The following is a 23,721-nucleotide window of genomic DNA, read 5'->3' as shown; positions in this document are numbered from 1 at the left end:
AGGCTGGTCCTAAGATGCATGGGCTTTCTATTCAGAAACACCTCCTCTCCATTCGACCAGTTTTAAATAAGCTTGTTTGTAAACTCTATTATTAAAATCCAGTTATATAATTAAATGTTGGTTGAGTTCTGTATGCAACAGGATCTTTTAAAACTTAGCCATTTTCTATTTCTCTAATTTCATGAACTACAATTAGACACAAGTGTTTTTCAAGTGTAATTAATAGTTCCCTTGAAGATTTATTAAAATTTTCAGCTCATTACAAATTTTCTACATTCCTGTCTAATGGAGACTGCAGGCCAGAGTTTATCTCTGTTGGTGATTCTTAAATCTTATTTTCTAATTAGGGCCTATCTACAATTTGAGCCAACTCTGTGGCTCTGCTATGGGGTGAACAAAAACTTTCCTAGTTATAACCATCTAACTTATCTTATTTTGTCAAAATGGAGAGAAAATAGAGTTCACACAGCTCTGTTTAGTTCCATGATTCTTTGCTCCCCTATCAAAAGAAATTGGTAATTAATGAATGATGAATATGGCTTCATTTCTTCTGTGGCTTGTCTTTGATTGCTGCTTCTCTTTCTGAATTAGGCTGTTTAATTCAATCTAAAAGACAGTGAAATCAGTTAATAATTCTTTTTTTTTTAGAAATTTCCTTACCAAAGCTTCATTTAGCCATATAAAAGGGGGCATACTAGGGTTAATCTCAGAGACTGCAGTGATAATCAGTCTTTCCATTCTAGCCACCAATATGTAACAGTAAATGCCTTCCAAATGAATAGATATGGGTAGAACCTCCTTTTTCCTCACTGAAAAGTAAAAGTAAGTCTTTTGTGGGAGGAGGCAAGGCAAATGGGGTTAGGTTACATACTCAGAGTCACACAGCTAGTAAATGTTGAGTATTTGAAGTCAGATTTGAACTCAGGTCCTTTTGATTTCAGAGCCAACGCTCTATCCACTGCACCACCTTGCTGCCCCTCCAAGCAGATTTATTGAAGGCTATAACCAGCCAGGTCCCAAGGAAATGGATGAGTGCTAGAGTAAGCTCTCACATGTGTGGAGGGCAGGAGTTGGTTATTTTGTATCAGTAGTATGATATAAAGCTGGATTATTCTTTTTTAAAAAGCTTTTTATTTTTAAAATATATGCATAGATAGTTCTCAGCATTCACTCTTGAAAAAAAGACTTTGTGTTCCAAATTTTTTTCCTGTTTCCCTCACCCTTTTCCCTAAATAGCAAGCAATCTAATATATATGTTAAACTTGTACAATTCTTCCATACTTATTTCTATATGTATGTATACACATTAATCATGCTGCACAAGAAAAATCAGATCAAAAAGGAAAAAAATAAGAAAAATAAAATGCAAGCAAACAACAGAAAGGGTTAAAAAACTATGTTGTGGTCCACACTCAGTCCCACAGTCCTTTCTCTGGGTGCAGATGGCTTTCTCCATCACAAGACCTTTGGAACTGGCCTGAATCACCTTATTGTTAAAAAGTGACACTTCCATCACAGTTCATCATTACATATTATTATTGTTGCCATCTACAGTGTTCTACTGGTTCTACTTACTTCACTTAACATCAGTTCATGCAAGTCTCTCCAGGTCTTTCTGAAATCAAAGCTGGATTATTCTTGCTTAAATAGAAAGGAAAAAAAATCCCCTAATTTCTAACATAATTTGTCATTCAGGTTCCACTTTTGCTTGATCTTGAAAGTTGGGGTGGAACTTATTGGAAGTGGAGGAAGTTATTGGCTAGACTTATATGACTGATCTCTAGACAAAGTTTTGAATTCAAGATTAGCTTTTAAGCAGCTCAGTGTTGGAACACATTCAATAAACATGGAGGGGGCAGGAGAGGGAAGGTTCCTTGACCTGGAACCTGTAAAGTAGATTTCTTGAGGGCAGGAACTGTCTTTTGCCTCTTTAAGAATTTTTATTATTATTTTTTAATCTCCTAGGCTTAGACTAATGCTTGGTATTTATGAGGTACTTAATAAATGTCAATTGATTGATCTGAGATTGATATAGGTTAATAAAATTAACTTGAGAATGACTTTGAAGGGTCTACCATTATTTTAGAGTCGGGAGGCTAAGCCCTCACAATAAGATTTTTCACAAAAAGTTACAAATAGTTGTATTTTTAATAGGCAAGTAGAGAGTTATTATTATTAAATTCTTTAAAGATTCTATTAAAGAATTCTTGAATTATTAAATTCTTTAAAGAAAACTATAAACTTAACCTGAAAGCAGAAAGACTTATTATGTACTACATTTAAGATGTTTTTATTCTGTTGAAGAAGGGTATTTCCCAAAATTTGTGTTTCATTGGATTTTCTGTATAGCATATTGAATAAATGTGTACAGTTCCACACAGTGGCTTGGTTCATCACTCAGTCTTATTTGTACTTTCAGAAATCTGTACAGTAGTAACGCCTAGAATTGTGTGTTGGGTTGTAGAAGTCACATAAGATTCTGGATTTTAAAAAGCCCGCTTATTTTAGACATGGGATCTTAGTGCTGGTCATTTTCTTCCACTCTTGTTAATAGATGAGGAAAAGGGAGACCCAAGATATTTATACATATACTTTATTATTAATACCACAACTAGATGTAGGACAAATGAATGGAAAAGTACTTATAAAACGTGCTGAAAACTTTGCTAAGTGTTAGGTGTACAAATAGAAGCTAATCCTGGCTCCCAAAGAGCTTACATTCTTCCTGGGCAGGAGGGGGGGTGGGGGGTGGGAGGAGAAGGGAGTAGCACATCTAGGTTGGAAAAGTCTAGGATGCATCAGCAGGACCCACATCAGGCTTCAGGACCACAGGGTGGATAGCTCTGAGGGGCCACCCATTATAAGCAGGGATTCTGAACTTCTTGGGTTTCTTTCTCCTCAGGTTCAAAGGTTTTTCTCAGAAGGTTATAGATTTAGACTAGGAAGGGACTGAGAGGCCATTTGGAACAGGCCTCTCATTTTCTAGCTGAAGGCTGTGGCAAGGTTCAGGTGTGTCAGATGCCTTGCCCACAGTCTTACAGAGACCACTAGACAGAGACAAGATTTCCTAGTGTCTTCTAACTTCAAAAGCAAGTGTTTTTTCCATGCAGCCAAGCTGTCTTTCCTGCTTTGTCCTATATTTACTAGATGGCTGTGATCTCTGTTATAAATTATTCTGATTTTGAAATGATAGGAATAATCAGTCAATCGATAAACATTTATTAAATACTTAATATGATCTATTTCTGATTTGTATTTGCCACTGAGAAGAATCACAATGCCAAAAAAAAAAAAAAATGGATTTAAAGTCAGTCCGCCAGATTTCAACTCCTTGGCCTCCTACTTACAACCTAGATAATTCTGGGGAAATTGCCTCTCCAGCTCTCAGTTTTTTACTGGCCAAGATGAGGAGTGGGGATTGGAAGAGGTGGTTTCTAATACCTCTTCCTGTTCTAGGTCTCAGAACTTGATATTCTGTGACCTCATATGCTTCACATTCACTTACTGAGGGGAAATTAGATAGTAAGTTATTAAGTAGAATTATGGGAAGAATGTTCCCAGACTTGCTATATGGACAAGAAGCTTTTGAGTCATCTGAGAGGAAGCAGAACAGCAGAAGATGCTGTTCTCTTGTGGTGCTTTCAGGGAGCATTGGGGTAGAACAGTAATAGTCTAAGCTAAGTCCAGGAAGCTGTAACTACAGAGAATAGCTTAGAGTTTGATATGACTTAATTTAGGGAGTGGCTAATTTTTCTCCTTCACTTTTGATTACTTTTATATATTATTAATAATAATTATTATAATGATTATAATGATTATATTCTCTTTTTCCTTGTAGTGTGGCCTAAAAAATCCACTTCTCTGGTTCACTTGTTGCAAAAAATGTCATTATAATACATACCTCCTTTGACCCAAAAATACTACCATGGAATATTTACAAGGTTAAAGCGGGGGTTGGGGGGAGTTGTCCCATAAATTTAATGATATTTATAGTGGTACTTTTTATAGTAACAAAAAATTAGAAGGAAATCATAGACGTCTCAGCTAGGGAATAACTGAATAAGTTATGGAGTTGATAAATATGGATATGATATAATATTGCACTACAAGAAATGATGACTCTGAAAAGCTAAGAAAAACTTAGGAAGAGTTGTATGAATTGATGTAAAGGGAATTAAGAGAATTATAACAGTTTATAAGAAGACCCCAGCAATGTAAAGGGAAACAACATGGAAAGATGGATTCATCAATGTAATAACAAAAATCCATCAGAAAACTGACTGATGGAAACTTGCCTACGGTCTCTTGGCACTGAAATGGTAGATTCCTAGTGCATTATAAAATCTACACTTCTATACATTGACAATATATTGATTTGTTTTGCTTGATTGTATTTTTTCCACTCCCACCCACCATTGTCAGTTTTCTATTTCTCTTGAAATTACTTTTTACGTATTTTATATTTCATTATCTTCATCTACATAGTAACAGATTGTGAGCTTTCCGAGGGCAGACAACAGTTTTGTTTTTGTTTTGCAAATACTTTATATAGTACTAAAACTATGTAGGAGCTTAATCAATATTTATTAACTTGTAAAGTCAGGGTAGTGGAATGGACTAAACACTGGACACTGAGCTATAAGATCTGAGTTCAAGCTGGGCCTCTTATTTCCTGTGAGATGTAAGGCAAGTGAGTCACCTCTTTGAACTTCTGTCTCTTTATCTGTAGACTGCCCTATCTACTTCCTTGGTTTGTTGTGAGAACACTGTAATCTTGAAAGATACTTGAGTGTAACTATTCAAAATCACTTACATCCAGAGAGAAATGGCTTGATGCAGGGACAGAAAGTTAATGTTGGATTCTGGAGGATTTGATTTCAAATCTTCCATCTGACATATCCTAGCTGGATGACTGTGGGCAATCACAACCGCATCTCCCCAGTTGGTTTTCTAAGACTGTTTCTTGCAGGGCAGATGATGATACCCAGAAAGAAAAGGAACTTCCTCATTGGTAATTCCTTATACCAGTGAAAGTGCAAATCCAATACAAAAAATATTGTTAAAACATTTAAAAACATATTTTCCTCAGACTCTTGGATACGAATGAAATAATTTGCTTGGAAAGAAGTAAACTTTTCCAAAGAAAAGTCTATTCTATCACTGAATATGAATTTGTCTATTTTCCTTAATTTTAATTATATTGGAGATTTGAGCAACAGTCTATGCAATACACAGAATTTTAAAACACTAGTTGTTAGGAAATATCTTTCCATTACTGAATTCTTTGAAGAGTTCTCCCAAGTCTCTTATAATTAAAAAAAATGACATAATCCTGATGGTCTTGTTCTCCCATTCAAAATTGAAGGATTTCATATCGACTCTGAGAACGGTTCCTGATAATGTCAGTATTTTATATTCACTGTTGGCATAAAGTAATTTTAAAATTTATTATTAATCACAAGAATCCATGTGTTTTTAGAAATCTTTTTCTTTTTAGTTTTTCATTTTATCATTGTCTAAAACTGGAATTTCATTAGCTTAGGGAGCTTTCTGTGAGGGAATTTCCTCTACCAAAGTAGATCTATAACCGTCTGGCAACTTCTGGTCTTAGAATGAGGCCAGGGACATTAAGAGATGAAAGGACTGGTCCAGGGTCACTTAGCTAGTAACTATCAGGAGCAGATCTTCAACTCAGATCTTTGTACTTCTGAAGTCAGCATTCTTACCACTAAATCATACTGCATCTCTGCATTATTGTTTAGTTTTGGATTTTTGTTACCTTTGTTACCTCACTTCTCATACGATAAATCAATATTATATAAATGAATATCAATGAACTTTCCATTTGGAGAGATGTGAGTGACAGAAAAGAAAAGACCTGTTTATGACAAAGGTTCATTTGGATAATTTCTCTGTGCACATTATTTGAGTTGTTTTTTGGTTCTGACCTCTCCAGAGCAATTTTTACAACTTGGAAATGGCTTTGTATCCACCTTTCTGTTCTCTGATGGATCCACGAGGTCTTTAAGAGAGGTATTTGCAACCCAGCTGTGGTATAGTATGCTTGTGACTTCTGTCCAGGACTTCCCAGAAGTCTTCCATAGGATATCCATCTAATTCACTTAAGTTCAATTTAATATATTTTATTAGGTGTCCCTGTGTGCAAGGTATAGGTTGAGCACTGCAGATGCAGAGACCCAAGGAAGAGCTAACATTTTACCCATGTGATGGCAGCCTTTACTCAATCTCTTGGCACTGCATGGGTACCAGTGGAATATTCAATACGTCCATCAGCTTATGCCTTGATCTTTTACCCTGCCTAATCCATCTGGGCATCTTTAAGATGCTATTTTTTACACTACTTCCCCAGTATAAGTGCTGCAGCTTATTCATTGAGTTTTGGACAGTTCAAATTACATATCCTGCACATGTCTCAAACTCATCATATCCAAAATTGAACTCATTTTCTTCCCTACCAAACTTCCCTTCCTCCAAACTTGTTTATTTTTCTAAAAGGCACCAGCAACCTTCCCATTTTCCAGCCTTGTAACCCACATACCACTTTTGATTCCAAAGTCTTTCTTGCCCCACTTATTCAATCGGTGGACAGCCCTGGCCATTTTCCCTTCTGTGCCATCTCTGCTCAGCCAGCTCCCACCTTAGTTCATCCTCTGAATACCTCTCACCTGGATTACTCCAATAGCTTCCCGATTGGCCTTCCTTCTTCAAGTCTCTCCTTCCTCCAGTCATCCTGATGTCAGACAGTTTTACGTTAAGCAGAGATCTAACCAGGTGACATCCTTACTCACCCAGTGCTGGAGCTTTCTGTGTCTTGTAGGATAGAAGCCCTCTCTTTAGCTTACCAACCTGATCTCAACCCATTTTTCTAGCCTCATTGGCTATTACTCCCTCTCCTGTGCTCAGTGATCCAGCCAAATTGGCCTTCCCTCTGTTCTTTATTTCTTGTCTCCATGAATTTGTACAGGCTGTCCCTTACACCTGGAATACATTCTTCTTTACCCCTATCTAACTGTTCTTCTTTATCTTTTAAGATGTAGGCCAAATATCACCTGCTACCTGAAATCTTTCTTGGTCCCTACAACTGCTATTTCTTTCCCTCCCAAACTGCCTCATATTTAATTAATTTGCTTTTCCTTGTATTTATTTCCTTTAATTATTATTTAATTATACCTAAATATGTTTATCTTCTCCATTCACATATAAACTATGCATTTAAGGATTGTTTCATTCCTTGTGTTTTTGTATTTCCAGCACTTAGTGGCTTGGCACCTAGTAGGTATTTAATATCTCTTGTTGGTGATTAGTAGATAGCTACTATGATGGCTATGCTGACTGATGAGGTTTGGGAATAGGAAGGTGAAGGGAAGGGAAAGTTGAAGAGGATATTAGCATAAGGGAGGTAGAGTATTGAAGTCAGAATTTATTATGTGGAAGAATCTGTGGAATGAGTGAACCACAAGTTCTACTTGCACTTGATGGTGTAGAGCGTGCCCCCAACAGACCTCTGTTCCAGGTAATTTAGTGCCTGGTGTGATGGTGGCTCCTGAACTTTGGGACAACTAGAGGAGCTTGAGTATTGTTGGTGAAACATAATCTTACCTACCATTGCTTAATGCTTTTGCTCTGGTGATAAGAGAATGCTGTGTGAAAACGGTCTGTTATTTCACCAGATAATTTTTTCCCCACGCAGATGTATTTGCTTTTCATTCTAGAATATGGTGTCTATCCTGGTTCTGTTTTTAAATTAGCTCAGAAAAAAAGAGGGCAAATTGTGTAGAGTGAATTATCCTTTATATATAGATTAAAGGCTAGAGAAAATGTAATAATATATTTTGTTTACTTTTTTCTTTCTTCAGGCAGTTGCTCTCTTAACTGAACTAATTAGGGAAAACTTCAGGAACAGCAAATTAAAACAGTGCCTTTTACCGACCCTCGGGGAGCTCATCTACCTTGTAGCAAGTCAGGTAAGAATGTCTGATTAACTTTATAACTCTGGGTAAAATGTCCTGGATTTTTTTTTTCAGCAGAAAAATAATTACTCTATAAAAATGTTTTGACTTTGTGCCCTTGGAGCATGCCTAGGGAAGCTCACTGGGAAGGTTACCCTTCAAGACCCATGCTGATTGAGAGGCTCCCTAGTGCTGTTAACTTGAAAGTGTGGGACATTGTCAGTTCAAACATTTGTACTGATGGACTGAAAGTTCCCATGTGCTCTCTCTTGATGCTACCATCTTTGATTTCCTCATGGGAGAGAAGACATTCCCAATATTTACTGGCTGCTTCTGATATTCTTTGGTCATGTTTTTGTTTATATTCTTTCAGTTGTGGGATTTTTATATCTGCTAAAACATTCATTGTATCAAATTAGTGCAAACCTGATGTTCTAGATTTTCTGCATTTATTATTTCATAACACTTTCATAGATTATTTCATCCATTTTTAATGACTGGGCATCTACTTTGTTTTCAAATTTCTACTGCCACAGAGAGAGCTGCTATGGACATTTTTGTATTTCAAGGGTTGCTTTTTGTGACTTTTGATCAGAAGAGAGATCAGAAAGAAAAAGGGTACAGATTGTGTTGTAACTTTTCTCACATACTTTCAAAGTGTTTCCCAGTATGCTTTGACCAATTAATGACTCTATGGACTGTGAACCGAGATACTTATCTTCCCGTAGTCCTTCCAACACTCTTGTCTTCTTTTATGATTATGATGTGAAACATCAAAGTTGGTTTCATTTACTTTTCCTTTATCATTAGTGACTTGGAATTTATTTTTATGTTGTTGTTTATTGTATTTCTTTCTTGGAAAACTATTTGTTCATATCTTTTAACCAATTATTTGTTAGGAAATGGCTCTTAATTATAGGTTTGTAGCTGTTCCTTTTATAGCTCAATTATCATATTTTATCTGATATATTTGTGGTAAGGATTGTTCAGAGTAGACAGTTTTATATTGATTTTGTAAAAAATGCAGCCATTCAATTTTATATAATCAAAATTTTCTGTTTTATCTACTCCATACCCTTCAATTCCTTGTTTGTCCTTTCTGATTCAGATTGTCTCTAGTTGTGAAAGGGAATCCCTTCCATTTTATTTCCATTTATTTTATTATTTCATTTATTTATTATAACATTTTATGTTAATTTGTGTTATAAACTTTTACATTTAAGTCATTTATCCATTCGCCACTTATTAGATTATGTGGTGAAAGGAATTTGATCTAAATACAGGATGTCCCAGTAAGGAGAAAACAGAAAATTTTGATTACATAAAATTGAATTGCTTTTTTTTTTTTTTTTACAAAATAAATGTAATTTGAACAATAATAAAAACTGTTGACTGTGAATAATCTTTGCTACAAACATCTAAAAATCTGATAATAGTTATAAAGGGAATTGATACAAATCTATACTTGAGTCATTTTGCAATAGATAATTAGTTAATAGATATGAACAAATAGTTTTTCAAGGAAGAAATATAATAAACAAAAGTTTCAGTGAAATATAGGCCTGAGTAGCTTAAAAATAGACTTTGAAATACCCTGTAGATTTTCTAATGCACTATTCTCTCAGAGCATTTCTGAGCAATTCTTATCAACAGTAAGAAGTCCTTCTTCCAATATTTTTTATACTTCCATTTATTAAATACAGTGCTTCTATGATTGTTTCCTTCTAGGCCCTGCTCTTCTGGTCTTCTCCACTAATTAACTTTCCTTTCCATGTAATTTTAATGATTACTATTTTATGATATATTTTTAAATTGAGCAATGTTAAATCCCATTTATTCCTACTCTTTCCCCTCTTATCCTTTAGCAATCTAAAGCTTTGTTCTTTTAAATAAGTCTCATTTTTTCTAGTCTATAAAATTTGATTGTTTTAACACTTGTCTCTAAATTAGTTTGTAAAGCATCATTTTTATTATATCAGCATGGTCCAATCATGAGCCATGAATAAAATATACAAACATTTGAATATCTCTGCTTTTATCTGTGCAGGCAGCTTGTGGTAGTGAGGCAGCATGGCACAAGAGGGCAGACTTTAGAATTGGAGTTGGGATCTTCTGCTCTTCTTAGTACCTGTATTACTGCACAAGTGGGTGCAGCGGGTAGAGAGCCAGCCCTGGAGTCAGGAAAATCTCTGTTCAAATCTGGCCTCAGAAATTTACTGGCCGTGTAGCCTCGGGCAAGTCATTTAGCACCTATCTACCTCAGTTTCTTCATCTGTAAAATGGAGGTAATAATAGCATCTATGTCCCAGAGTGCTTAGCATGTAATAGGCACTGTATAAATGCTTCTTTTCCTTCTCCTTTTTTTCCTTTTCCTCCTTCCTCTTATTCTTCCCCTTCTTCTCTTTCCTCCCCTTTGTCTTCTTCTTCTTCTTCCCTTCCTCCTTTCCTTTTCTTCTCCTTCTTCCTCTTCCTTTTGTTCCTCTTCCTCATCTTCCTTCTCTTCTATTTGAATAAAATACAGAGTTTAGACTTGATGAATTCTAGTTTATTTTTTTACTGTAAATCTATGAAATTATGAACTCCCCCCATGAAATTCAACAACTTCTTACAGAAAAAGGAAGGTGGTCAGATCTGGGGTTTAGGAGGATGGGCCAGAGGCAGGAGAATATGGAGGTCAAGGAAAGACTTTGGCAAAGAAAGAGTATCATTGTTGTACTTTGCCTTCGGTTCTAGGTAGTTCCTGAGACATTGGGAAATTAAGTTGCTTTTGCAGGATGTCAGAGCTAGGAGGTGTCAGAGACTGGTGTTGACAAATTAGTCTGATTCCAAGCTCAGCCCCTTCTCTACTCTAGATAGCATGGCTGCCTTTGAATAATAAATATCCTTTGCAGTCATTCACATCCTTTATTTCAGAGTATTTTGTAATTCTGTTTCTATTATCCTTGAATTTGTTAGATTGTGTTATAGGTTAATTCCGAGGTATTTGACAGATTTTGTAATTCTTGCCTGCTACATCACTCTGTTTTGCTTACGGGCAACTTTGTCTTCCTAGTTGTTTTTTTTTTTTTTTTTTTTTTAAATTTCATATGCATTGTGGTTAACTAACAATTCTAACATCTGGTACATAAGATCTCTTAGTCATAGATTATTCCTTTGCTCTTTCCTACCCCTGGGTTGCAGAATGGACCCTGCAGGAAATAAAACAATTATGACTATGTTTTTATAAATTCATCTTGGGTTCTCACTGTAGCAAGGCATTTTAAAAAAGTTTTTTCCCCAGCTGATTCCTATCTCACTCTCTACCAATACTATTCTAACCCCTTTTCTTGGTCAGGTTGACCACACCTCTCCCTTCTTCCTCTTTCTCTTTGAAACTCCTTGCCACCTATTTAACTGAGAAAATGGAAGCCATTCTACGGGAGCCTCCTTTTTCTTCCCTTGTTTTCATCTCCAAACTCCTTAATGTCCCCTCGCCCCTTCCTCCTTTCTCAATCTGACAAAGAGATGGATCTTTTCTTTTCCAAGACCAACCCCTCTGCATGTGTGCTTGTTCCCATTCCAGTAAGTCCTCATTAGCAGTTGCTACTATAGTTATTACCTGTCATCTTTGGGTTCCTTCCTTATTGTCTTTAAGCATGACTGAGACTTCTTGCCATTCCTTCAATGACAATCCTAGATCTTTCCTCTTTTTCTTAGTCAAACTCCTAGAAGGAGTTACCTGTGGGCCTAACTTCTAATGCTCTCGCACTCCCTCCCTTTGCAGTCGGACTTCTGATCTCATTGACTCAACTAAAACTGCTCTACCCACAATTATGAGTGATTGTTGAGTTGCCAAATCAGCTTTTCTGAGTGCTCATTGTTCTGGATCTGCCTATTACATTTTAAGCTTTTGACCTTTTTGTCTAAAAGACCTCAAACCAAAACCTTTCATAAGCCTTTGCTCGTTCTGGGTTCTAGATTTTCTGATACTGAAGATTGTCATTGTCGTCATGTGACATTGGCCATTTGTTCCTGTTTCTGCCTTTTACATCTGCATTTTAAAAACTTGAATTCTCCAGAAAGTTTCGTGTGTATCTCTATTGGTCTCCATGGATTTCTCCCTGTTCTGTTCCTCATGGTATTTTCTTTGGTGTTTATTTAAGTGGCAGCTAAGTTAAATTAAATGAAGAGGTGCTTCTTTGTATTAAAGATAAAGTTTTTTGTTTTTGGTATTTAATGTAATTGGGCTGGAGCAGACAGCTGCCATCTTGTATTTTGGATAAAATGCTCACAGACCTTGCAGTCTGAACCATGTTGCTATGTTCTTTACTGACCACATGGTGGCGCTGCGTGAAAGACGCGGAAAAGGTGCAGCAAGTGCCCTGGCCAACCCCTCGCAGCCACGGCCAGGTTGAGAATTGATGTTTGCCGGTCTCTGATAATTTGGCTCACTCTGACCCCACGGGTGGGTGGGTGCAGCCCACATGGAGCTTTCTCCCGGGGCCTTCCCTGGCCGCTGGATCAGGCGCCGAGTGCCTGCTGCGGGGATGCTGAGTGCCCGGGCAGGGATGCAGGGGCGTGGCCCGGCCGATCCTGGGAGCAGGGCTGGGGACCAGTGAGTGGTGCTCCCTGCGGGGCTGGGGACCAGTGATGCTCCCCAGGGGGCCGCTCATCCTCCCCATCTACGCACTTGTGGCCTGGACTGACGAATGCAGAGCAGGGAAAAATGATCCCAGCAAAAGAGATTAAAAAACTATATTTATGAAATTTCGCATCAGCATTTGTTGCTTGCTAAGGACCTTTTAATTATTTAAGAAATGCCATGATTATGTCTGTCTTGTAACTTCCCTTTTGCTCTTTGAAGGTAGGGACAGTGTTACCCATTTGTATTTGTCCCTGTTCAGTGCTTAATGTCTGTTCATTCATTCCTTCTTGCCCCCTTTTTTAGTCTATTCTTCCTCTGTAGTGCCATTCACTTTTCAATTCTCAGGTAATGTTGAATAGTAATTCTTTCAAACAAAAATGACACTTGGTAGAATTTTATGGATTCTGATGCTTGTCGAATCCATTTTAATAAATGCTTTTGTAGAGTAAATATTCATCACGATAAAACAATTACCAGCAAATCTATTGCTTCTTTTGAAGCTTTGCTTATTTTATTACTTGGGATCTTAAATACTGGGAAGGAAATGAACATTACACAGCAGAAGAAAAAAAACCCAGAGGGTTAAATATGGAACTGCGAACCTTCATTTTATACTGCTTGCTTTTTAAAAAGGACTTAAGTTTAATGTATTACTTTCCAAACTGTCCTGCATGGATTGTATTTTCTTCTAAATTTTCCTTTGCTTTGTTTTGTACGTTAACTTTTTTTTTTTCTGTATCTACATATCTAAATGTATCACTATGATAAACCCTCCTTCTCTCTCCTTACCATTTGAAATTAGAAGGCAAAAAAGATCCTTGTAACAAACATAGCAATGGAAATAAAATCCACAGTGGCGCTATCCGAAAATTTAAGTCTCTTACTTCAGCTTGGGTGTGTCATTCCTGACAGGGGACGGGTAGTATGTTTCATTATAAGTCCTCTGGAGGTGTGGTTGGTCATAGCATTCACTGATCAGAGGTCTTAAGTTTTTTAAAGTTACATATCTTTACTCTGGTGTTGTCCTAAATGTATAAATTGTTTTCTTGATTTTCTTTTATCTCAATCTGCATAGTTTTGTATTTAACAGGATGCTCTTAAATCATTTTTATAATTTTTTATAGCATAATAATATCCTATTATATTCATGTACCATTATTTTTAGTCAGACATTTCCCAAGTATTAAGCACATTTTTCATTTCCAGTCCTTTTCCTTTTTTTGTTTTTGCATTTCCCCTTCAGGATCAGGAAATTTGTTTTGATTGTAACTATTCCTTCCCTATTATCCTTTCTCTTAACCATTCTTTCCTTGTCCCACTTTTTTCCATGTTAAATTTTATGTATTTTAAACTGTGTGATGTGTGTATGTTAAAGTATATGTGTGTATTCAACCCTTATTTGTTCAGTTCAGATAAGAATGAAGTTCATCTGAAGCCCTCTCCCTTATCATGGTCAGATCTTATTGCATACTTTAGACATAGCATGTTCTACCTCTTGCTTTTTCCTTTTTGCCTCTTTTCACTTTTCCCTCTTAAAACCCTCAGAGCAGAACCAAATCACCTCTAAGATAGGGGTGTGTGTGTGTGTGTGTGTGTGTGTGTGTGTGTGTGTTTTAACACCTTCAATACCATTAAAGACATTAAGGTACTAAGGGGACTTGTTTTTTTTTTCTTTATTAGAATATGATGATATGCCATCATTGATGCCCTTCCTGCTACTCAAATAAGTTTACCATTCTGTTTCTCTTGACTTGTTTGTATTTTAAAGTTCCTACCAAGTTCTATTTTTGTTTTCCATCAGATGTGCTTGAAAGTCTTATATTCTGTTACATATGCTTTCTTATCCCACACCCCCTCTCCCCCATAGGATTATACACAACTTTTCAGAGTTAGTTATTACTAGTTGTAAGCTCCTGTTTTTTGCTTCTTAGAATACTAGATTTCAAAAATTTTTTTCATTTTATAATAGAAGCTTCTAGGTCTTATGTGATCCAGAGTGAGATTCCCTGGTATTTGAGCTTATTCTTCTATTGCTTGTAGTATTTGGAGTAGAATCTATTCTTCTTCAGCTGACATTAAAAAAAAAAAAAAAGCAGGGGTAGCAATCCTGATCTCAGATCAAGCAAAAGCAAAAATAGATCCGATTAAAAAGAAAACTATATCTTGCTAGAGGGTACCACAGATAATGAAGTAATATCAATACTAAACATATATGTACTAAGTGACATAGCATTAAATTCTTAGAGGAGAAGTTAAGAGAGCTACAAGAATTAGACAACAAAAAAAACTTTGCTCTCTCAGAACTAAATAAATTGAACCACAAAATAAATAAGAAAAAAGTTAAGGAGGTAAATAGAATCCTAGAAAAGTTAGGAATGATAGACCTAATTTCCCTAATAACCACTTTGGTTGCATCCCATAAATTTTGGTATGTTGTCTCATTATTGTCATTCTCTTGGATGAATTTATTGATTATTTCACCTACTCATTCTTTAGGATTAGATTATATAGTTTCCAATTAACTTTTGGTCTATTTTAGCCTTTTATTCTATGCAATTTTTATTGCATCATGATCTGAAAAAAATGCATTTACTATTTCTGCCTTTCTGCATTTGATTTTGAGGAGTTTTATGCCCTAATACATGGTCAGTTTTTTATAGGTTTCATGTACTGCTGAAAAAAAAAAGTATATTCCTTTCTGTCTCCATTCAATTTTCTCCAAAGGTCTATCATTCCTAACTTTTCTAGGATTCTATTTACCTCCTTAACTTTTTTCTTATTTATTTTGTGGTTCAATTTATTTAGTTCTGAGAGAGCAAAGTTTTTTTTGTTGTCTAATTCTTGTAGCTCTCTTAACTTCTCCTCTAAGAATTTAATGCTATGTCACTTAGTACATATATGTTTAGTATTGATATTACTTCATTATCTGTGGTACCCTCTAGCAAGATATAGTTTTCTTTTTAATCGGATCTATTTTTGCTTTTGCTTGATCTGAGATCAGGATTGCTACCCCTGCTTTTTTTTTTTTTTAATGTCAGCTGAAGAAGAATAGATTCTACTCCAGCTTTTTACCTTTACACTAAATGTATCACTTTGCTTTAAATGTGTTTTTGTAAACAACAAATTGTAGGATTCTGGCTTTTAGTCCAGTCTGCAATCCACTTCTGATTTATGGGAGAATTCATTCCATTCACATTCACAGATAAAATTACTAACTCTGTATCTCCTGCCATCTTGTTTACGCCCAGTTATACTTTTCTCTTCTTTTTTCCCCTTTCTCTCCTCAGTATTTTGTTATTGATCACTCCCTTCCTGAAACATCCTTCCCCTTTTGAAGCCCCTTCCCTTTTCATATACCTTTCCCCTTCTACTTCTGTTTCCTTCTATTATCCTCCCCATTTCCTTTCTCCTTCCCCTCTTATTTCCCTATAGGGTGAAGCAAGCTTCTCTATGAAACTAAATGTGTCTGTTATTCTCTCTCTTTGAGCCAAATCTTATGAGAATAAGATTTACACCATGCTCATCCCCTTCCCCTCTTTCCCTCACACCATACTCATCCTCTTCCCCTCTTTCCCTCAATGGTTATAGGTCTTTTTTGCTTCCTTATGAGATGTAATTTATCCCATTTTAACTCCTTTTTCCTCTTCTTCCAGTAGAATCATCTTTCATTCACTAGTTTCTTTTTTAAATCATCACAATAAAATCAAATTATACCTGCACCCTCTAAGTATATCCACAACAAAGATACAGATCTCAAAAATTAAACTTATTATCTTCCCATATAGGGATATAAGCTTTTTAACTTTTAAAAGAAAGTTATTTTTTCTTTCTTTTTAACCTTTGTATGCTTCTCTTGAGTTCTGTATTCGAACATTAAATTTTCTATTCAGTTCTGGTCTTTTCATCAGAAATAGATGAAATTCACCTGTTTCATTGAATGTTCATCTTTTTCGCTCAAAGATGATGCTCAGTTTTGCTGGATAGTTGATTCTTGGTTGCAATCCAAGTTCTTTTGTCTTTCAGAATATCGGATTCCATGGTTCCTTCTGGCAGTTTGCAATGTTTTCTCCTTGATTATAATTTTGAAGTTTAACTATGAGGTTTCTTGGAGTCTCTTTCAAGAGGTGATCAGTGAATTCTTTCAATGGCTATTTTACCCTCTGGTTCTAGGACATCTGGGCAGTTTTCCTTGATGATTTCCTGAAAGATGATGTCTAGGCTCTTTTTTTATCATGATTTTCAGGAAGTCCAATAATTTTTATATCTACTTTCCAGGTCAGTTATTTTTCCAATGAGGTATTTTATATTTTCTTCTATTTCTGCTTTTAAAAAAATTTTTGGTTTTGTTTGACTGATTTTTGAAGTCTCATTGAATCAATTATCACTTCAATTTGTTTATTTCTAATTTTTAATGAATTATTTTCTTCAGTTAGCTTTTTTAATCTCCTTTTGTTTTTGGCCAATTGAAGTTTTAAATGAGGGGCTTTGTTCATTGCATTTTTTTTCTGTTTCACAAATTCTGTTTTTAAGTGAATTAATTTTTTTCATATATATTTTGTAAGGAGTTATTTGCCTTTTCCATTTAATTAAATCTCTTTTCAAAGGAGTTTTCTTCAAATAATTTCTGGTTTTCCTTTTCTATATCTTCTTGCAAAGATCTCATTTCCTTTCTCCATTTTTCTTCTAACTGTCTGTTAAGATCCTTTTTTACTTTTTCCCAGAGAGCCTTGTGAAATAGGAACCAATTCATATCATCCTTTGGGCTTCATCTGGAGCTGTTTTGCCTTTTAGGATCCTCAGGATTTGGGGTCTGTTGTCTCTTCCTCCATAAAAGTTGTCTATGGTCAGCATCCTTTTTGCTGTTTTGCTTTTTTTTTTAAGTTTGAGCTCTGCTCTTAAGGCAAAGGGGTGACAGCCACTTTAGTTTGCTCTGGGGCTAATGTTGCTGACTGACTTCCAGTGCTGGATAGGCCTGGCTAGGTCCTGTTTTTCTGGGGTTCTGGAGTTCAGAGGCTCACAATTTGCCTTTTTTATTTGCTTTGTGTGTCTCACAGCAAATCTGCTGAACCACTGGCTTGTAACCAGGACAGAGTTGCCTAAGAGCCTTGTAATAGATTCCCTGGTGTGGGGACACAGCAATGCTCTGTCTCCTCATCCCAGCCCTTGCCCCTTGCCCAGACTCTCTGCCCTGTGGTCTGGGCGTGGCAGCCTCTCTTCTTGCCTGATTGAAACAGACCTGTTCTGAAGTTTCCAAAGTATCTTCTGGAATTTTGTTGTACTCCAAATATTTGTGGGTTCTGTCACTTCAAAACCAGATCAGAGGTTTAATCTGCTGTTGATCTGAGGGAAGCTAGAAAGAGCTCAGATAGAGACATGTCTACTCTCCTTTCTGTTGCTCGTAGTATTTGGATTTGGAAGCTTTGCATTTGTCTAGAACACTTCTCAAAGTTTTCATTTGGGAGTTTCTTTCAGGAGATTTATTGGCATATTCTTTCTATCTTTAATTTATTCTCATGGTCTAGTAGATCTGGGTAGTTGTTGTTGTTTTTTTTTTAATCCTAGTTTTCAGGTAGTCCATTGATTCTTAAATTCCCTCCTTGAACTGTTTTCCACATGAGAGGTTTTTAACAGCAAATACATTATAATTTTGCCTCAAATCTTTTGATTTTGTTCTGATATTTCTTACTGTCTCATATTGTTACTGATTTCTGTTTGATCCATTCTAATTTTCAGGTAGTTCATTATTTGGATAGGATATTTCTATTCTAAGTTATTATCTTTTCAATTTTTTCCTCCTAAGTTTTTATTTAATTTCTTTTGGTCTCTAGCTTTATTTGTTTTAAGTGTTCCTGTAGTCCTATTTTTTTCTTTGAAAAATCTATTTTTTTTCTTTGAAGTTATGCTTGCAATTGTTATAGAGTTATGAAGTTTTTTATGTGTTAGATTTTTTGAATACCAGTTTGAGATGTCCAAAAGGTATTGATTCAAGATTATATTTCAGGGAAGCACCTAGGAGTTGTGTGTGTGTGTGTATGTGTCTGTATCTATAGGAATTATTTGTTTAATGTTTTTGATATTTAAACACATGGGAGCTGATGAGATTATTTAATAAGCAACTAATAAACGCTTTTTTCATTTATTCATTTATCATCAAGTGAGGTAGTATAGAGCAGTGGTTCTCAAACTTTTGTTTTCCGTATCTTTACCTATTAAAAATTATTGAGGATCTCTTCAAAGAGTTTTTGTTTAAATGGATTATATTTATAGACATTTACCATATTTGAAATAAAAATTATTTTTGAATTTGTAGACCCTCTAAAAGGGTTTTAGAGATCCCCAGGGTTCTCTAAACCATACTTTGAGAACCAATGGTATAGAGGGACAAGAAAAGAAGACAATAGGACAGAGCTTATAGTTTACCCAGAGTTAGTAGATGTGACAAGTAAAGAACATCTACTCTAGGAGACTAAGGAAAAAGTAGAAAGACATCTCTTCATCTGAAATTGGACTAAAATTGCTGGAATCTGTCAGAATCATACTAGATGAAGAGGATGGAAAAACCAGGAGCTCTTGGTGAAGGACCTTAATTTTTTTCATAAACTATGAGGAAAGTCCTCAGCTAAGAGGATTCAGGGAGGTAGTGCCATGGAAAGCTTGTAGAGAGATAGAAGGTTTGGATTAGCAGTTGTGGAGAGAGGGATATAGTTAATTAGCCAGGAAGAAGTATAATCTTTTTCTTGTTGTATTGAAGGCCAACTAAGATTAGATAACAAATTTGTAGAGGACCCAGTCAACTCAATTTTATTATTTTCTCCAACTTTGTTCAATAATATATGAATAGGAAAGAAGGAGGCAGAAATTGAGAGCAATCTGGAGTTAGGGTATTGCAAAGATTGACTGGTGATAAAGAGGCAAAAGTCTTGAGAATAGATGTTACTATAGAATTGAGTTGGTTCACCAGATAAGGAAAAGGGGAGAGTATGGTCAGTGCTGGAGGGGAGGAAGGCTTAAAAAGAGGGGAAAGAAGAAAAGAAAAAAGGAGAGAAGGAAAGAAGCATTTATTTATAGTAGTTACTGTGTGCCAGGCATTGGATTTAAATGATGGAGATAGAAATAAAGGCAAAAAGAAAGATAATTCATGTCCTTAAGGAGCTTATTTTTAGTAGAAGACAATATACAAGTGGACCTGAAAATACTTGGGATAAGGAGAAAAGAGAAATGAAAGGTGCAAGATTTTGAAGTTCAAAAAGTTAAAAGGAGAATTAGGAGGTGAACAGTCTGCCACTTTTAACCTTGAACAGGAAATTGGGGGAATGAAAAAAAGTATAATCAGTTTTGGAAAAACTGTTGGGAATCAGTTTTATTAGAAGTAATCATTCAGAGGGAATTGGGCCTCAGGAAGGTCCAAAAGATGAGAGTGAGAAAAGAAGAGTTTTAAGATGTTTTGCTTGTTGGATTGACAGCAGGCAGCCAATATCTAAACATGCTTCAATGCCAGGGCCCTCCCTGACAGCTCCCTCCATTAAGCAAAATATACACAGAATAGACATGAGACATGAGGTAATTTTATAGGAAAGACCTAGTAACTAAGGCACATACAAATATGAGCTTGAGCTGAGCTTTGAAATAAACTAAGGATTTTAAGAGGCAGACATGAGGAGGCAGGGGATTCCAGGCATATAGATTAGCCTGTGTGAAGGTATGAAATGTTACATGAAGAACAAGCTCACCAATTGGATTAGATCAAAGTTTCTTAAACTGTGGTTTGTGACCCTATATGGGGTCACATAACTGAATGTGGGGGGGAGGTCATGAAATTGTGCTTTGTTATCAATAAATGTTTGATTTACATAACTATTTTATATACCTATGTATTCGGGCTCAGACAAAAAGTTCTTTGGTGAAAAGGGATTGTAAATGGAAAAAATTTAAGAAGTCCTGGGCTGGATCATAGGGTATATGAAGAGATTTAAATTTAAATGTGCACAAAATTTTTGTGACCTTGAATAATGAGAATGAAAAGTTAGATTGGAGCTATATTATAAAAGTCTTTAGTCTAGCAGATAAATTTATTCATTAAATAATAAACTCTTCCTCTAGTTTTTAACTTTCTGTAGATTTATTAAAAAAACTCATTTTTTGTTCAGATTTGGTTGGGTGTTAGTATTGTTTGCTCTAGGACACTGATCTCTCTCCCTCCCTCCCTTCCTCTCTCCCTCCTCCTCCTTCTTCCTTCTTTTTTCTTTCTTTTTCTTCTCTCTCTCTCTCATTCACTGCCTCTTTGTCCCCCTGTCAGTCTTTCTTAGTTTTTTTTTCTTTCCTCAGTAGTAAGTTTGAAAGATATACATTTTAAAATATATTTTAAAGTTTAAAAGTGCAAAGCCACCTTCACCTTCAGTATTTGATTTCCATATAAATTTCAATATTACTGAATACAGTTTGATAAATAGAGCTCTCACAAGTTTAGCTACTGTAATATAAATGAATCCAGAGAGAACTTCATTAATCCAATCTTCCATAGAACTTGACTGTCCCTCCAATTATTTAAGTCATTCATTATCTCAGTTACTTTATGCAAATTAAAATAACTGTGAGATAGTCTCTCATACCTATCAAATTGGTTAAAAAATAATTTAATAATATTTTATTTTTCCAATTACATATAAAGATAGTTTTGAGTGTTCATTTTTATAAGATTTTCAGTTCCAAATTTTTTTCTCCCTCCATCCCTTCCTTTTCCCCACAAGACAGCAAAGAATCTAATATAGGTTATATGTGTACAATCATTTTTAACTCATTCTTATTATGTGGGAAAGAAAAATCAGAAGAAAAGGGAAAAAACATAGGAAAAATCGCACACACACACACACACACACACACACACACACACACACACAAATGAAAATCTATGCTTCATTCTGCATTCAGCTTTCCATAGTTCTTTCTTTTGATGTAATTGGCATTTTCCAACCCACGCCTATTAGAATTGTCTTGGATCACTGTATTGCTGAAAAGAACCAAGTCCATCACAGTTGATCATCACACAATGTTGCTGTTGCTGTGTGCAATATTTTCCTGGTTCTGCTCACTTCACTTAGTGAAGTTCATGGAAGTCTTTCCAGGCTTTTATGAAATCAGCCTTCAATATATATAATATTCCATTACCTTTATATACCATAACTTATTAGCCATTCTCCAAGTGATGGGCATCTACTCAGTTTCCAGTTCCTTGCCACTACAGAAAGGGCTGCTACAAACATTTTTGCACATATGGATCTTTTTCCCTCAAAAAAAAAAAAAAAAACAAACACCAACATCATACCTTAGTGTTGATAGAGACTAGATGGAGACACATTTATCCATTGCTAATAGAATTGAACATTTGTTTGATAGTATGTAGGAAAATTGAAAAAAATATGCTCCTTGACATAATATTTTGTTGTTGGAAATATACATTAAAAAAGTTGTTTTAAAAAATCCAACTATTTATTTAAATTTTTTCTTGTAGCATAATTTGCAACTGCAAAAACAAAACCAAAAAAAGGAAGCAAATGAAATGTTCCACAATGGAGTGACTGAAAAAAATAAATTGAGTACATTAATGTAATAGAAGCAAGGCATCTGGTCCTGGAGTCAGTAAGATCTGGTTTCAGGTCCTGCCCCTGATGCCTTCTGACTTTGTGGCATTGTACAAACCTCTGGATCTCTCAGTTCATTTGGCACCTTTAGGCTGTAAGTAATGGTTGTTCGACTGCCTTAATGGAGTTGTCAGTCACCAAGCATTTATTAAGCATTTATTATGAATGAGACATTGTGCTAAGCAAAGGCAAAAGCATTTCAGATCATATGTAATTAGGTCATATTTAAATATAACCTAAGAAATTCAAACTCTAAATTGTCTAAAAATTCTAGAGTATCTCAGAAGAATTTGGATTTTTTATTTTTATAAGCAATATGTTTTGTGTTATAACACAGCTAATAAAGTTATATGTATCCAGAAAATAGTGAAGCAAAATAGCCAAAAAGTGTTTATTACTATAGTATATGTAACTTGATCATGCTTGTAATTTTTTTTAGTTAAAAGAAAGCTATGCTATTGAATTTTGAAGTAGAATCAACTTCATTTGTTGAAATCAAGCTGAAGATTCTCCTTCCTTCCAATAATATTTTCATTGGTATAGTTGTAGTCATTGTGTATGTTATTCTAGGCCTGCTTCCCTTACTCTTCTTTCCTTTAAGAATTATCTTTCTGTGCAAGGCCTTTAAATAAAAATGATTTGCAGAAGCCTATTTTTGTAATAGTTTTTCAAATAGAGGTGACCATATACATCATTACTAATCACTTAATAAAATACTCATATTCTCTAAAAATCAGAGCCACTTTATACAAATTAAAACAACTATGAGATATCATCTCATACCCATCAAATAGGTAAATATATATACATATTTTACCAGAAAGATTTGATCTCTCTATCATCTGAGGTCTCTGTAGTTCAATTCTTCCATTAATATTGGTCCCATCTCAGCATTATTTGTCTCCTCCATCATTTTTGCCCACTTTGTCTAATGGCTATCTAAGAAAATAGTAATACTTTCACTTTATCTATTGTTTCAATATTTCCAGAGCATTATTTAGAAATGACCTCATTTGAGCATTGTAACAATTATGTGACTTAAATATTATTACTTATACCCTAACCCTAACCCTAACCTCTATTTTACATGGCCAAAAGACTTATAAATTTCTATGACAACATTTGGAGTCAGATCTTCCTGATTCCAAGTTCCAAACATATTCACCATAGCATATTTATTTCTTTGCTATCAAGCCTCATCATTATTGTCTTGTGCTGCCTCATGGCTGTTATGAAGCCTCCATCATATCTGAGTCATGTTAACCCACCAAGAGGGAATTGAGACCCCTGAGAAATGAGAGCACTACAGTTGGTTGAATTATAGCCTGATATCCTTTTAAAAGTTTTATGCACAATTCCTGAATCTGTGTTCATGATCTGTAAGAAGTCATGGAGTATGAATAAGTGATGCTTGACTATAGATAAGGCTGTTTTATGTCTGATTTCCAAAAGAGAAAACTCTTGTGAGTTTGTTCCTAAACATAGAATA

The 23,721-nt window shown here is 35.3% G+C and overlaps 1 protein-coding gene across 3 annotated transcripts in view; it reads left to right on the top strand.

The window, feature by feature from the left end:
- The window catches only part of ULK4 (unc-51 like kinase 4), a 627,233-nt gene that overhangs the window by 98,745 nt on the left and 504,767 nt on the right, over positions 1 to 23,721 (top strand). For all 3 annotated transcript variants that reach the window (XM_051961226.1, XM_051961225.1, XM_051961224.1), the window contains exon 18: positions 7,878 to 7,985. In XM_051961226.1, coding sequence (XP_051817186.1) covers positions 7,878 to 7,985 — 108 coding nt within the window. The remainder of the gene's footprint in view (positions 1 to 7,877; positions 7,986 to 23,721) is intronic.

This window comes from Antechinus flavipes, chromosome 5, assembly GCF_016432865.1.
Source record: "Antechinus flavipes isolate AdamAnt ecotype Samford, QLD, Australia chromosome 5, AdamAnt_v2, whole genome shotgun sequence".
NCBI lineage: Eukaryota > Metazoa > Chordata > Mammalia > Dasyuromorphia > Dasyuridae > Antechinus > Antechinus flavipes.
Note: the sequence above shows the minus strand (reverse complement) of the source record. Positions and strands in the feature narration are given on the sequence as shown.